The 17,245-nt window shown below is 30.1% G+C and overlaps 2 protein-coding genes across 2 annotated transcripts in view; one reads left to right on the forward strand and one right to left on the reverse strand.

The window, feature by feature from the left end:
* Nucleotides 1–602: 602 nt before the first annotated feature.
* Nucleotides 603–2,962, forward strand: LOC132905580 (WD repeat-containing protein 74). The gene is made up of 8 exons (XM_060957059.1): nucleotides 603–795; nucleotides 979–1,126; nucleotides 1,211–1,306; nucleotides 1,361–1,667; nucleotides 1,759–1,856; nucleotides 1,947–2,148; nucleotides 2,242–2,514; nucleotides 2,610–2,962. Exons 1-8 carry the CDS (start codon nucleotides 651–653, stop codon nucleotides 2,697–2,699), a joined length of 1,359 nt encoding a protein of 452 aa, XP_060813042.1. The 5' UTR covers nucleotides 603–650; the 3' UTR covers nucleotides 2,700–2,962.
* Nucleotides 2,928–17,245, reverse strand: part of LOC132905496 (serine-rich adhesin for platelets-like) — a 134,307-nt gene continuing 119,989 nt past the window's right edge. Inside the window, exons 10-16 of the mRNA XM_060956831.1 lie at nucleotides 7,422–7,559; nucleotides 7,053–7,205; nucleotides 6,793–6,971; nucleotides 6,507–6,710; nucleotides 6,278–6,424; nucleotides 6,000–6,093; nucleotides 2,928–5,897 (exon numbers count right to left, since the gene is read on the reverse strand). Of these exons, the coding sequence (XP_060812814.1) occupies nucleotides 5,617–5,897; nucleotides 6,000–6,093; nucleotides 6,278–6,424; nucleotides 6,507–6,710; nucleotides 6,793–6,971; nucleotides 7,053–7,205; nucleotides 7,422–7,559 (1,196 nt within the window). The 3' untranslated portion in view covers nucleotides 2,928–5,616. The remainder of the gene's footprint in view (nucleotides 5,898–5,999; nucleotides 6,094–6,277; nucleotides 6,425–6,506; nucleotides 6,711–6,792; nucleotides 6,972–7,052; nucleotides 7,206–7,421; nucleotides 7,560–17,245) is intronic.

Genomic DNA, 17,245 nt, shown 5'->3' on the forward strand with positions numbered 1-17,245 from the left:
GCAGAGTAGTGAAAACAATAGAGTATACAAGGCCACAATTTTGTTTCCCCTAAAACGAAGTTTAACCATACATAGAATTGTTTATGAATAAATAATATATACTTACTCATAAAATATTATAAAAATTATAAAAAATTTACTTGATTACTTCTACCACAAGGTACTATATTGAAATTGTTTTAACTACTCAACATTAGCGCCTTATGTGCGATGGACAATACAAGAATCTTTCTGTCCTCAAATCTGGAACTAACCCCAGCGTAGGAGTTTTCTGACCTATGTATTAGTGATGCCGATATATTTGAATTTTATCGATATGTATTGATCGATACTCAATGACTGAGTTAAACTACTTTTCATAATTTTTCACCATTTATTTAGAGTAAGTTGTCATGTCCCGGGTTCGTGCCGGCGCAAAATTATTTCGCGGTGATTTTTTCACGGACGTTACGGTTTTACAATCTTTTAACTATGAGGTGCTTTCATCGTACATTTACATAAAAAGAAAGAAAAACATCTTCATAGAATTGAGATAGTCTCGATCTTTTTTGAAGTCGGTTAAAAATAAGATTGCGCTTGCGCATTCACAACCAATCACCAATGCGGATCCATATACCTGGGATCCTGCTTCCAGGAAACAGCTTCACTCTATGTACTTATTATTCGAACCCTGTACATACTTGTATGTTCAGTCTTGCTATCGAATTTCATTATTTATAAAATTACTTTTAGTGAAAATGAATACAAAAGATAATTATGATATTTATGTTGGTGGTAAATCTGGAATTTTCAAAGGTAATTATAAATACCTAATTTTAAATTATGTCTACTTTAATTTGAAAAATCGAATGTTTTACAGTAGATTAGGAGATACATTAATCTAAAAAGATCGTTTTTATTTTATGTACGAAATATTGTATTAATAATAATGGCAGCTAAACGAAATATATAAAATTCAATTGTGCATTTTATCGGCAGGTGTAAGAATAGATAAAAAACAATGTATATCACAAAATATACAGAATTTAATTACCATAACTGATAACGATGAGGTTACGACAATGTCTTGGAGTGATGATGAAGAAAGAGAAATTCTAATTGCGTGTGGCGTAAAAGACATTAGGAGGTCATGTATAATAAGTCACTTATCAATTATACTGAAATTTCATTTATTATTCATACAAATATCATAACTTCTTTTATTTTACAGTATAAAAGTTTATGATACCAATTGTTCAACATTTACATCTTCCTTCTTTTGCAATATTGGAACAGGAAAAATTACTGGCATATCTCGATATAATGAGTAAGTAACTTTTAAATTGTGGTGTATATTTTTAATATGAGATTTTATTTACAGAGCAATTTTGTCTGCTGTACAATCAGGAGAAATAAAACTCTGGCGATTTGAAGAAGATGATGGATTTTTAATAAATGCTGGTAAAAATTTAGATAAAATGCGTCATTCGAAAATAAATAAACAAATAATAGCTACTGGAGGTCAAGAACATGCATTAAAATTATTTGATATAGAAAAACAAACACAAATATTTATAGAGAAAAATGTACCTCCTGATTGGTTACAGTTAAGGGTTCCTATCTGGATTTCTGATATAGATTTTCTTCCTGGTACAGAAGAAATTGTTACAACTAGTAAATACGGATATGTAAGATCTTGATTGATATATGTATGATTCTAATATGTAGTTGTTACATTATGTAAATATTCTTTCATTGTACAAAACTGAAACTTTTAAGGTGCGTTTATATGATCCAAAATCACAAAGAAGACCTGTTATAAATGTTGAAGTAAAAAATGAAGCATTAACAACTTTAGCTGTGGTGCCACAAAAAAGGTATCTATATATAATATACATAAAAAATGTAATGTATATTTTTTAATGGATATCATATATAAATATGAAAAAATAATTATCTAATTGTAGGCAGGTTATAGTTGGTTCTGGCAAAGGTGTAATGAATCTCATAGACTTAAGAAAACCAGCTAAAGTATTAAATAAATATAAAGGATCAGTTGGAGCTATAACAGGAATAGCTTGTAGTAAAATTGAACCTTACATCATCAGTGTTGGTTTAGATAGATTTTTGCAAATACATCATATTAATACAAAAGAATTATTAAGAAAGGTAAAAATAATTCACTATTGGAGAATGTTATATTAAAGAATAGTATTTAATTTAATCAAGTTGCTACTTATTATATATTGTTTTATATTGCAGGTATATTTAACGTCAAAAATATCATGTATGTTGTTACGTTCAGAGTTTTCATTTTCTACGAATAAAGAAGTTAATGAAGAAAATACACAACAGTGTAAGAATAAATCCACTAAGAATTTTCAAGGAAAACAGCAAACTGTGCAAAGCAATTCAGATTCTGATTCAGAATATGATATGTTATTTGAAAAAATGCCAGTAATTAGTAACAAAGAAGATAGATCAATAGAAAAAAAGCAAAGGAAAGCAAATCCTTCAAGGTTAGATAATGAAATTGTAAGTGATTTGTTATATTTTTTTTCTTTTCTAATTGATTTACAAACTTCAGTTAATGAAGACAAATGATATTCTTTTTATTTTTTAATATGCAGATTTCTCGTAAACATGAACTAAGGAAAAACGAACTGTCAAAAAGACAGTATAAGAAGATGAAGAAGTCAAATTCGTTAATAGAATTATAAGTAAGATAATAGTGATCACGTATTATCAGTATCTAATATTAATTATTAGTATTGTTCACGAGTGATAATGAAAATCTTTTTATACTTTCATATGTTTGATGTATGTCACATCTTATAAAATTTTTAAAAATTTGTATTAGATAGAAAATATTAAAAATGTTAATACATATGTATAGTATAATATAAAGATAGGGTAAAGGGACATAGAAATCATTACAAACAATGAAATAAAATGTCTCAGTTACGATGTATTTTGTCACTCAGCAATTCGTTTTTTTTTTTTTTTTTTTCATTTGTACGTTACATGTACAAGGGACATGAATAATACGCTAATAGCTTTTGCCCTGGATATACAGTACTGCGACGCGACTAAGTGTACTGCCTAATTATTCCATTAATTCTTTTTATTGTACAATTTATTCTTAATACCTTGTCTATAGTGTTTTGGTTCATGAATGCAGCGTATACCGACTTCAATGGCTTCTCACAGAAAATGTTTTTTGTTAACGTTACATTAACTTGTGCTTTCAGCTACAACATGTAATAATATTGAAATCGGATGCGCTGCAGAATGTAGGCTACTGTAGATTTCTTTACGTCTAAAAACTAGAAAAAAGGTGAACGTGACAACTTGTAAAGTTGAAACGTATTTTGTACTAAAAGGAATTAATATTCGCAGCTATAGCACACTAAATCTTATTCAGCTACAATCATTTCAGCTGTACAAAAATCATTGTCCCCTCGCTACGCCTCTTGATAATTAATACTAACGTAAATTTGCTTTATCCTGACTGCGCTCTCATCTGAAATGGAATATTTGTTCTTATCCTTGTAAATGTACCTAGGAATAAACTCACTAAATTACAGGCACTGTCCCCTTCAAGATTCAAATAGGTAGTTTTCATCTATATTTCTGTAGACGAAATGGAGCTTTGCGCCAAAAAGGAAAATATATTCCCTGGCACAGAGGCCACTTATATACAGATTTCCACATAAATGTAACACATGCAGATATCCTGCATAATTTATAATTCCACCTCTTCTTACGTGCAGTAAGCGTAGAATGAAGTCTGTTTCAAGCTGAAACAGTGTTTTTTTAATAAAACATTTTTTCAGGAATGCTTTCTGTCACTCATTTTATAATTTGTTATTTAAACAATATACAATATTGAGTAGAGTATCTATTTTATATAATTCTCAAGTACAGTTCAATATTGGTGCTTGTTTAATCTTTGTATGATACTATTAATTTTATAAATATTTACGAGAACCAATTTTCGCAGTTTACGAAATAATTTCTTTTAACTAATCATCACTTACATATAAAAAATAACAACAACATAAAATACAATTACAAAATTTTTCATTCACTGTATTTCTTTTCGAATGCCTCAGAGTTGTCTCTTTGTCAGTGATTAATGACGTATTGAATTTAGTAAGAAATCGTAAAAATTTTAACATGTTCTCTTTTCAAAAGGAAAATTCGTGAACATGATAGTTAATTTATAAAAATCTCTTGCATATAAAGCAAATACAAACATAGAAGTATTTTAAAAAAGCGCTACTAAGTAAAATTATATGTATGTATATACACACAAGTCTAAAAAGACTAATATGTTCGTAATTAAATAGTTTCATAAATAACTTGAACGAAGTGCAGCAAGTATTTTTATACATTAATTAAAATACCCGTGGCAACGCATATTAGTTGTAGAATTGTTCTTATTTTTCATATTTTGTAGGCCTTTCAGTACTTAATAATGTATATTCATCTCATAAATGTTATTTCTTAAAAAACGTACATGAAATAATAACATATAAATTTAACAAGTATTGCTTTCCTGTAGTGAAATATTTTGTGAAGCTTATGTAAGTTAGATGATAATACAATTAATTTCGAACATTTTATCTACTACGTATGTATTTTATTGTTTGTTATTCATTATCTGCACACTACTTCCATTTTATCGTTATATCAGAGTTAATGCAAGATCAAAAGCACCATGTTTTTCTCTTTTTTTTTTTGTTTTTTAAAAATATCACATGCTGTGCAATCGTTTAAAACAAAATCGTTTATTATGCATATCAGTTTCTAATATTCAGACATCCAACGTGACAGTTCATGGATAAGAAGCTTTTTTATAGATAAGCATACAGGATATATGTACATGTTTAGACGTTTGCTTAACACTGTATTTCGTTCCTGTCAGGAGAAAGCATGGAAGGCCTCTGTAAAAACGAGGTCCATATTTATTAATTATGGAGCACTCTTTGACATACGACTATTCTGTTTTATGTCTTCTGCACATTTTTCTATACTATATGAGTAAAGTAAATTACTTCATAATCTTTGATTTGAAATAAAATACAAGGATACCAGTATTAGGAGCGTAGTAACATCATAAATCTAAAGGATGCAAGAAACCACTATTTGTTTCCTCGAAAATTCTATTGAAACATTCCCAGTGTACGATTGAAGAAAGGGTGTACAGAATATCATACCCTGAGTAGATAATGGCGTAGCAACCGTTCCTGGCAAGAAGCTCGAACGTTTACGCTGAGTAGCATTTGTACCATAAAAAATTAAGTTTAATTATTTTATACAGCATAATAGAGCATCGCATTATCGTTTGTCGCGTCCAGTAAAATTCATTTCATTATTTTCACGCGTTCAACATGATTACATTATTTTAGATAACAGTTAGTTTTGTGACGTAAATTGATCGAACGAGCGAAGAACAATATTTCGCATATTTTTCCTAAGTTCTTAAGCATTGTACGCGCAAGCATTAAGAACAAACGAAAAACAAGCTCAGTCGTACACTGCTTGTTGTCGTTATCTTATAACGGTTTGACGTTATAGTCAAACAATTGATTCACAATTTCATGCTTAACGGCATGTTAAGATAATATAGGTTCAATCTCCTCCTGATACGGCTACTTCCCGCCACGCAGATTCTTGAGATTGATTTACTAAAGTTGACTGAGGTTCAGAAATATCTGATGCTGCAGGACTCAGCGGTGGACTAGGTGTTGCGGGTGCTTCTTCAGATTGGTTTACTTCAGCTGTATCTTGTTCAGCTTCTGTTTCACCATCAGGAATGGAAGCCTCCGATTGCACAGAACTCGGAGCCTTTGACGCAGAATCCTGTGCTCTTAACGATACAGAACTATCTTTGTTGCTACTGCCATCTTCACCTAAACATAGGTATTTGTTTGTTATTAATACCTTTTAATCTTAATAATATTAATGCTGTGTACTTTTGTCTTGAAAAAATGTAAATTAAGATATATTCTTACCACAAGGCCTAAGAACGAGGTAGAAGAGTAAGTCGGATAGAGAAATTATACCGATCACTTTATCATCATCATCAATCACTACTAACCTATGGACCTAAAAAAAGTTTTATATGACTTATTTATTTATATTCACAGTTATATATATTCACTATAAAATAGTACATTATACTACAAAATTAAATAATTATAAGCTTTGTTCTATTTAAAATGTACCGCAATAAACAATCAGTAATCATTTCTAACATTTTCTTTTAATATGAAAAATATGAAGATTATACCTCTGCTCTAACAATTCTCTCCATAATAGTAAATAGGGTTTCGTCTAATTTACAACTTTGAACTCCTTCAAACCATTCATTACGATGCTCATTTGCTTCTCTTAATGAAATATCTAAATTATTATATGTTTTTTCTGCAGCTAAGTTCTGTGAAAATACAAAAATAGCGTATTAGGTAATATTATTAAAAATAAAAGTATAGTATTTGAGACTTATAAAATTCACTTACAATAACATCAAACTTTGAATAAATATTAACCAACTTTCCTTCAGTGTCAATAATTGGTAATGCAGAAACTCTCCTTTCAACAAATTTCTTTAAAGCTAAAATTATGCTAGTTTCTTCTGTTGCTGTTTCTATGTTCTCAAAGGTACCTATCCTTAGATCCCTCAATGTTTTGCTGGTGAAAGATGGTTTTGGTAGCTCGTGTATCTGTTAATGAATTATTCAAATAAGATATATATGCTGATAAGTAGTTTCTTTGATTTTACAATTCTTCTTGTTTCATACTTACATAAAGAAAGAGGAACCTAAGGATTCGTTTGTGTGTCAAAATATAGAGAACATTTCCAGTATCTGGATCTATCACAGGCAAACGATGAATTCTATTTTGAATTAGAGTTTTAATAGCCTCGTATAAAGATGCATCTGGGCCAATGCTCACTAATGGATGCACTTGATCTTTCAAGACTTCTAAAATGATAAAATTTCAAATATTTATATTTTTGAACATATATATAATCTATAGAACATCTATCGATAAAAAATATTTACTTCTCCATGTATCTAATTCATGTTCTTCTAATTCATCCATTGTTACAGATGGGCTGGTATAGTACATCTGTAAGATTTTTATAAAGTCTGTTATAGTTAGCATTCCAACAAATTCTTGTCTTGAACTGTCCCATAGTGGTGCAGCTCTCACACCTGTGTATAAAGTTATTTATGTAATATACGATAAAACAAATAATTTTATCAGTAATAAATACAAAAATATCAAAAATAATTTGTTAAATATTTACTAATGCATTAAATCATGTAGTAAATGTAAAGGATTCCCATTATAAAAAATTGATCTTGAGCAATGAAATGAAATAATGATCATTAAAATGCTATACAAATACATATAATTTTGCAACTTACCATTGTAAACGAGAGCAAAGAAGGCCTTCTTGACGAGGAGGTGCGTATCAAAAACAACTAATTTAGCGCTGGTTGGTATTAGATCATAACACTTGTGAAATTTGAAGAACTTTACGAAAATCTGTGATTCGTCCTCCTCTGAAAGTCCAAATAGTTCACAGTAGAGTAACGCTTTTTGGTTACGACGTAGCATCTTTATTTTTTCATGCGATGTCACAATGTTCTTACAATTTACACAATATTTTTCGAATTACTTTCAAGCCTTATCAGCCGGAACGAATTATTATAATATTTAATCTACATAACAAAAAAGTTGACACTTGACTCTTTTACATACTCAAATAGTTTAATCTTGATAAAATGATACTTTTTATACTTGCGAGTTACGACCTATATTATAGATATAGGTGTTAGGGCTATGACTACGATCATGATTCCGTGGTTGTGACTACATTATGATAGGTTATGGTAACAGAATTCGGCGCCGAATCAAAACTTCTGGCGCTACCTTTGAATATATATGACAAATATGAAATACAGTTATGTCAAAGTAACAAACATACGAGAGTATCACTTATTAGAAATGTGTGATACTGAGTATCATACAAATTTTTTGTTTAAATTTTTACAAGTTTTTATAAGTAGTATACTTTTGATTAACATGACAAAATCTGTATTATGCCATTATCAACTAAACAGTGTTGCTTGTTAGTTACTTCACAATGCATAAAAATTATTTTATGTTTAAATGATATTAATCTTAATTTTGTAGAGCTTATCGTATAAAATATAAATACAAGAATATTGTTTTGCATATATAAGTCAAAATATCATAATATTTTGAATCAACTAATTTTGTCCTGATACAATTTTTTCATTGATAGAAGTAAATAACATAAGATATTTAAGAATTCGAAATAAATGAAACATTCTATATATCAGTGTACCACTTATTTGTTGTTACATCACGTAATATATACGCAGTTGCTTCTAATAACAAGCAAGTAAGGTATAACGTTAGCAAAACGTAGCATAGAATCCCATTACTCAGAGCTAGAGCATATACATATGTATGCAGTATGGCTGTAAAGTTCCCATGCATTACGACGATTATTAATTGTTTTCGTAAGTATGATATTTATTTCGTAATAAACGAAATGAGAAAAGAGAGGATAATAAATGAGGGAAATAATAGAAATAATTTTGCTTCAGATATTAAAAATTTTATAATGCGAATAAATGAATGTACGTTATGTCAATTCAGACGTTACATGTATCTAATTATGGTTTCATAAAAATGTATGAAATATAAAATATAAATTGATTTCTTTTTTCATTTTATGCAATATCATATTGTATTTTAAGATAATTTGAGATGATAAGGTTATTATTCGAATAATATATCTTTGAATAATGTCACTATTAATGTAGTAAAACAATATTTTGATAATAATATTGAAAAAATATATGTACATACTTTCATCGTTATCATCTTTTATATTGATATATTAATATTATAACAAGTTTTGCTAATGTATTCAATTTCCGATCAAAATACAACAATTTTATACAAAAAGAGATACTTTTATGTAATCAGTGTAAATGATAATATACAAAAGACGTACATGTGTACTTTTACATGGCCTAAATGTATTAATAATGTTTTCTTGAATAATCCCATTATTAAAGTATTAATAGTAGCGAAATAAGTAAGTAGTAATGTACTAAGAACTTTACTTTAACTTTAAGATAATAACACATTCGAGACATTGCTATGTTAACTAACTTTTGAAAAAAAAGACACTTTGCTATTGAACCATTAAAAAGAACAGTACATAGATATATCAAATAACAATTATCAAGATTATAAAAAATAATAGACATACCAATAAAAGGTCTATGAAATTTTTCCAACAATCGCGATGAGTTGGCGTGAAATTTGAAAATAAAATGTATTGAAAATCAAATGAAAATTTGAAAACTAAAGATAAAAATTGCACGCCTTAAGTGTAGTAATAAATAAAATAAACACAGATTGAACATGTTTTAATATCGAGAACAGAATATGAAACGAAACTCTTACCATTTTTATCATTTTGTCCACCCTTAAAAAGCAAGCAACAGCTTTTTCGAGGACGTGCAAAATCACAATGGATAACGGGGGGGAGAGATCTCTCTCGAGAGAGAGAGAGAACAGAAAAGAAGGAAAAGAGAAAAAGGGCGAAAAGCGAGGAAAGCTCTCGAGGACGCAAATATACAAGATATGAGAGAACGTAGCAGCAGCATGGAAGAGAGAAAGAGTAAAAATACTATGAGATGGGAAAAAAACAATCGCGAAACTGGAAGAACTGCGACAACAGTGTCAATAGGATGAAGTGCTGTTGAATAACATCTTGCGATAGAATAAAATGGATCTGTAGGTGTCATATGAAGTGAACAAAATTCCAGTTAAATTCCGGTCATTCAGATTATATGTATCCTTCATGAATCTGATCACCTTTTTTCCTTAACACGATAACTTTCTTCCAACTTAAAGATAATTAGAAGTGCGTAAATGAATAATAAACTAATTAATAATAAATTAATCCTGTACACTATACACTAACACGTTATAATAATTATTTTGCTACAAGTTAAATGAAATTAAACTAATTCTCTTTAATCAAAAGTATTCTGATACTTATAGAAATCTTTTATCAATATATTATGTATTATGTTGAAATTTGATTAGCACTGTATATTACACGTTTAGAATGACTATTCATGTTGTGTACTAATTTTTTACTAAATAAATTTGCAGTACATATCTTCTGACTTCTATATACCTACATACAATATATTGATAAAAAATTCTTATAAGTGTTCACATACATATTTCGTGAGTCACTGTATGTTACGTGACATAAATGGTTGAATAAAAAATTCGTTTCCTCGATTAATTGTAAATTACAGAAAAGTCAAGGCTGTAGTACCGACATTCACCGTACACATATAAACCATACACATGTACATATGATAAATATGTAATACTAATTCTAAGAATTAATACTTTCAATTCACTGATACTAACACTAACTTTGAATCACACGAGAAATTCTTTCACAGGTAACATAGACTTTCCAAATATTTATAAATATACGTATCAAGGTTTACAAAACATTCATTAAAATATATTTTCTATGTCACTAGAGCAGAGATCATTCTTTTAAGCTATTCCATATACGTTTCATATTATTTGTTTATCCTTCTGTTTTCGTTCAATTTTACTACGCATATAAAACGAATAAATGATTACGAATCGATTGGTTGATAATAGAATTGCATGGGAAAATAAAGATTCTATTTGCTGATTGTGAGGTCAACTGTAAGTATACCAACGACCCGTAAAGCGTGTAATAAATTGAATATGGAATATCGAGTAAAAATCATCATACATAAAAATAAATTCTTCGCTAAACGAATTCTCTGTAAAGGGAATATGTATCTATCTATGGTTAAAGAGATCGCGTTGTAAATTCAAATCGTTATTTTTTATCAGAGACTAAAGTACAAATACACTAACGAAAACAATGATAAGTACGAGGAACCGAGTAATGAACTAAATGAACTGAACACGTAAAAATTGATGAAACCTTGGCCAAACGAGTTTTCTCTGCTCGGATCACGAAAGGTGAAACTATCTTTTGATACGGTGATTGTATAGTAAATCTAGGAATTTAGATTTTGATTAAATATGAATTATAAATATACTGACAAAGGCTTGCCTACTATGTTGGAATAAATTGTACGCGTGCTGGTTAGAGAAACGTTCACTACACGGGCTTTCTGTACAAAGATAATGAAGCTACTGACTGGCGAAAAGACTGTGCAGTACAGTGCTAGGCTGTCGTTCGTCGTCATCGTGTTGTAAATATACTGATGAAGACAATGATGGTGAATCGGCTGGGAAACGTGTCAGTATAGTTAACAGAAAATAGTTTCTCAAAATGAGTATTCAATTATTACGTCACGAAACTCTCAAAGCCATCGTTAAATGATCTTTAATTGCTGATATTGGGTTGGCAACTAAGTGATTGCGGATTTTGTCATTAGGTGGTATTGATAAAATCCGCAATCACTTAGTTGTCAACCCAATATTTCTACTTCTGCAAAAAATCATAAAGATATACAAAAATTGTTTTATGTTTAAAAATTTGCAGATTTCCCTAATAATCACGAACAAAATATGCAAAATGTATTTGCATTAAAAAGTTTTCACATTAAACAAATTTTTAAAACTTAAATAGATTTAAATAGATTAAACTTAAACTAAACAAATTTTAAATATTATCCGAAACTGTAAATATACATGTGTAACTGTGTACATATTTTCACTATATACCAATTTAGAAACGCTAATAACTACAATGTCCTTAACATGTTTAGTGCTCGGAATAGGTAGGTACCTGATAATATTTTGCGACGCGACGCGACGTGCGACGGTCTGAACGCGTCACATGCGTTACATCGATTTTCCTGTTTTTCGTTTTGCACGATCAAATACCAAGAATAAAAGTCAGAATGATAACTACGTCGTGGTTATTACGCCAATTCTCCAGTCAGGAAATTGCAGTAATTTGAAAATACTCTCCACGTTAAAATGATTTGTATGAAATCTATGAATTAGAATGACATTTTACCCTCCAGTAGTCGCTACAAGTTACAGTCTGTCGACAATTCCAGTTGCAGAGTTGAATCTTGTACTATTGAATTCTGCATTCTGTGCTTCAATATTTTCTCGTTAGCGGTGTTCATCTTTCTCTCTTTCTAGATACGATTATTGAAAATTTGATTTCTCTAATGTATAGTTTATCAAAGCGTAATGTTTTAACAGCGTGGTGAAAAGAACTTCTTAATTATTAAATTTCGAGGAGCTAAAATTGATTTGTCTTGATTAATTTCTAATTTCATGTTCATACGAGTTTCTAGTTAACAGTTGACCCGGATAACAGATTAAACGACAAATTCACATAAAATAGTCTCATCCATCGGGTATTATACGGTTTCAAATTACGAGAAACGCCAGTGACAACAATTCTATCAACGATAACGTTCACTCATAACGATATAAACTCCTATTGGAAACGACACTCGGAACTGGAAATATCAAGCGTCGGATAGCGAAATACCTTTTTTGAGAATCCAAGCGAGCTCATCCTCGAGCGGTGGATTCTCCACTTCAAACTCCTTGATGAGATCTTTCGAGTAAACAGGATCACCGTCTTCACTCCACCAGGCACCAGTGACCTTCCTTAACGTGGCACCGACTCCCTTAGCATTCGAATAATAATGCAGGGCCAGCATTATTTTCCATCGTCACTTTCCGTGACCGGACTTTTGCCCCTGATATTGATTCTGTCCGCGGTGACATCGCCTCGAAAATTCCTATCGTACTATCGATTCACTATCTACTCGAACCACAACTTGTTCGAGATTTCATCATCGAAACGCCTATCTTGGCGATTTAAATCAATGACCAAGCCCTTTTTCTTATTCAAATAATTTTCATTAATTATATCTATATTTGTTCTAATGCATACATTTAGTTTTTCTTTACTCTTTCCTTTTCAGGAAATGTTATTCCATGTTTAGACGTTTGATCGTGACGTTATTATGATTAGTAAAAAGTTCTAGAATTAAATTAATCATTGTACGATGTATATGTATCTGTATATAATTGAAACGGGATTTCATAAAAATTCCAAATCATTCTGCCAATAGTTGCTAAATTTGAACGAAACTAGTTCAAATTTTCAATATTTAATCGGTAAATTCACTCTGCGGAACCAACTAAACACAGAACTTGATTTCTCTATGTATTGTATTTGTATTTGGTTTCTCCATGTACATTAACTAGGAAGTTAGACCGACTTTTGAGTTGTCAGATGAATTCTTCGTCTGATTATAATATCCACAATGCTAAAGAGGATAAAAGGAAAATATTATTTTCGGTAATCCGTAATGTCGTAACAAGAAGGAGGTGGCGATACACACACATACACAAAAGAGAGAATGTTTTATGATGCTCAAATTGAATTTCACCGAGTTCTTCGATTATGATTAATTATACGGATTTGCTCTAAAATAGACTTTTTCCCAATTTTGTTTGGGGATTATTGCGGAAGAGAGATAATATCATACTGTTTTTACATAAAAGCTTTTTTACAGCTTTTTCAGTCTACAATTATATCTAAAAAAAGAAATGTGAACTATAAATTTACTAAGATTTGTAATTTTAAAAATTATAAGGAGGGAAACAAACGTAACGAAATTCGAATATCGATAGTTGTAGAATAATAAAAAAGATTAATGATACAAAAATAAATCTATCTATAACATAAAAGTATGTAGACGTTATAATTCAGATATTAATGAAAATTAACGATAATTATAGATATTAATCTATAATAATAATTCCTATAACTATGTCCAAGTTCTAAAATTAGATAAAATAAAATTTCCTGGATTGAAATATGTATGTTTAGTATTTTTCCAAAAGGCTACAAGATAGCCTTGTTCTTTTACCTATACTGCGATTTTTAGCATCACATAATGTGTTATCATATGTTTGGAAAGCTGAAATATTGAATTAATAATAAAGAACAATGCAAAAAATTCAATTGATTAAATAACAGAAAAACATTTACTTGATTTAAAGTTTAGGCAGAGAGGCAAAGTTATTTAAAAAAAAAAAAAAAAAAAACATTACAAAGAAATCGATATTTCGGTTAAAAGAATTACAGAAATTTTTCAAATGAATCTTCGATACCGAATTGAAATTAAAGTGGAATTAAAAATTACTAAATGTTAATCGCGAGATGAAATTTCAATTCTGTTCGTTAAAATTTAGGATGTTTCTGCTGGTGGCGAAAAGTTCATCGAGGATGCAAATAAATTGATCAGGGTTCTGATAAAACCGAAGATTGAAATAGAGTTTACTTGGCCCATGACACTTGAGCTGTTGGACGAATCATGACAAAAAGTAACTTGACGGACTTCGAATTTGATGCGCAGACCTTTTACATTGTAATTTATGATCCAATTATTTGGTTGAATAATGTTTCGAAGATCTATAGGTATTTCTATAAATATCCAACTTTATTGTTAGGATAACAAATGCTTGTTTTATAAATGATAACTTTCTCCTCGAGTCTACCAGTCAACTGAAACATGTGGATTTTTATTGGCACCCAAGAAGTGCCACATTTTTACTATTCTAATATTCTAATATCTTACTGCAATATTATTAATTGGAAAAATAAAAATTTTGGGGGATAATTTAAGCTATATTTAATAATCAAAAATCAAAAAATAGAAAATACATTTCATTTGTAGTTGAAAATAATGAAAATATTTAATATGTTGGAATAGTTTGGGAGGTGAAGCAATTTGTCTGCAAATTTTCGAGGATGCGTTCATTTAAGAAGGACGATTATTTATAGTCTAGGATCAGCTGTATACCTCCGCGATCGATATATCTATGCGTAGAGTAAACGGTATTTGAATTTCTTATTTACGATAAGTTGCTAAAATAAGATCAAAATATTATTGTGCATGGAGGATCATAGATCATTACCCTTAACGTAAAAATTCGCCGAAAATATTGAGTTTAGCGAGAAGAAATTTTCCAAAAATTCCAGTAGAAACCCTTGACAAAAACATACGAATATAATATCGAAATGTTGCAAATGCATAACTTATAAATAGGAACGTTTTCATTGCCAATCGGTCGGATATGTGACGGATAATTGACAGTTGGACGTCAGTCAAGTGTAAGGTGGTCATTCTAATCACAATATCTCACCAATAGATCTATCTCAATACCTCTCACGGCAATTATTATCACTCATGTTTCTCATATACATATAAACATTTAACATGTACCTAACCAACTTAAATATCTTGCTAAAAGAGTCTTGATAATCATACAACGATTGCAATTTTTCACGAATAAAGTTATCCGAAACAATTCCATGTTGTAATAAAATCTTAAAAAGATTATATTTATATTATAATTTGGAAAATATTAAAATGTTACACCACCAGACAGCTTCCTTCTACTTTTTCAAAAAGAAAATGATCCACAATAATTCCATATTATTATAACATTTAGAAAGTATTATGTTTATATTTAAATTTAGAAAATATAAAAATTATATCCCCCCCCCCAAAAATTCTTTTATCTTTTCACAAAGGAACGTCACAGTAAATAATGTTATCCATATTATGACCAAATTTAGAAAACATCATATTTAGATATAAATGTAGAAAATAATATACCAAATGATTTCCTCTTATTTTTCCAAAATGAAACGATAATCTGAGATTAAATCGTAAGTACAACGATTATGAAAAGGAATAAGTGCAAGAGACCATTCGCAGTTGGAAGAGTTTCTAGTTTTGTAGGCTCTCGAGGATCGTCTTAATGAACCAAAGTTTCACCTGACAACTCTATATCCGCAATAGGGTTACTCTCGATACCAATAATCATCACTCTTTGACCGACGACGCGTCGCAAATGTTCCTCGATTCCGTCGCTGGCGAACCGAATAACCGTCTCCGACTACTTCGTGTCTTCCTTCTATTGCCGACCACCACCTCATCGACGATGCTCGTCATCGTCATGGACGATCGTGCCAAGAATAACTCCACACGAAAGCTGATGTTCATGCCAAGAAAAAATTCAGTCGAGATTCCTCTACCTTACATTTTGAATTTTCCTATTTCCCTATTTTCCTATTTCCGATTTTCCTACTCGGCTTCATTCCTGTATCTTTAATTATAAAATATGTATATAAATGATGTGTTAGATAGATAGATAGATCGATAGCTTTGCGATCTGTTGCTTTTCTTTGTCGTCAAAGTAAAATAGTATTGTTTAGATTGGATCATTGGATGAAATTGGATCGATGCAATAGTTGAGTTAGAGAGTAGTAGATGATAGGCGAGCTACCTGATCGATAGCAATGCTCGAGATGCTCGAGTAAATCTGGCGATCTACCAGCAAGGGGCTCGGCTTGTAAATTCCTCTTCTTACGATGTTATTCGCATATGACGATCTTTTTCAAGGTAAAAACTGCTTATTTACTATTACGATATATTCGCTTTCTCTCTGTTGGTTTATTTCAAGATATTTTAATTCCATGACTGTTTTCTTTTCTATTTTTCGTATTTTTATCAAGTTCAGGTATGAAGTTGTATTAAAGACCCAGGCGTTTCGCTGATAGTAAGTTTCATTATTCCTATGTGGATTATGAGAAAATGTTTATTTTCATTTTCTCGAAGAGTTAGCCTAATAAGAACTTTCTTCCGTAGTGAGGGATGTAAATTATAAGTTAATTGCATATTCACGTATTTGTTGATTATTACTGTTGAGCTTGGTTTAAGTTTAAATAATGTAAAAGGGAAGTTATCTCCTTGAATCATATAAAATACAGAAGCTCTGAAGAAGCTATTTAAAAAATAGATAACTAGCCAAAAGTGAGTTTAAAATAAAATAAAAGAAATGATTACTGATTACTTCATGACCTAAAATTTGACTGGAATACATTTTTTTATTATAAATTAGAACGTTCCAAAAATAATGAAACACTAATCGAACATACTTTAATCGGAACATCATATACTGCTAGAATTATCGATTGTCTCGGTTTAGCAACAAATACAGTCACGTGCATAGTGACGGTTAATCGATAATAACCATTACCATGATTATTATTACACAGTACTATACGAGATACGGCTTCAACGAAATGCTCGAAGAGAATGATTCGATGGAGTCATTT

This window comes from Bombus pascuorum, chromosome 1, assembly GCF_905332965.1.
Source record: "Bombus pascuorum chromosome 1, iyBomPasc1.1, whole genome shotgun sequence".
In the NCBI taxonomy this organism is placed as follows: domain Eukaryota; kingdom Metazoa; phylum Arthropoda; class Insecta; order Hymenoptera; family Apidae; genus Bombus; species Bombus pascuorum.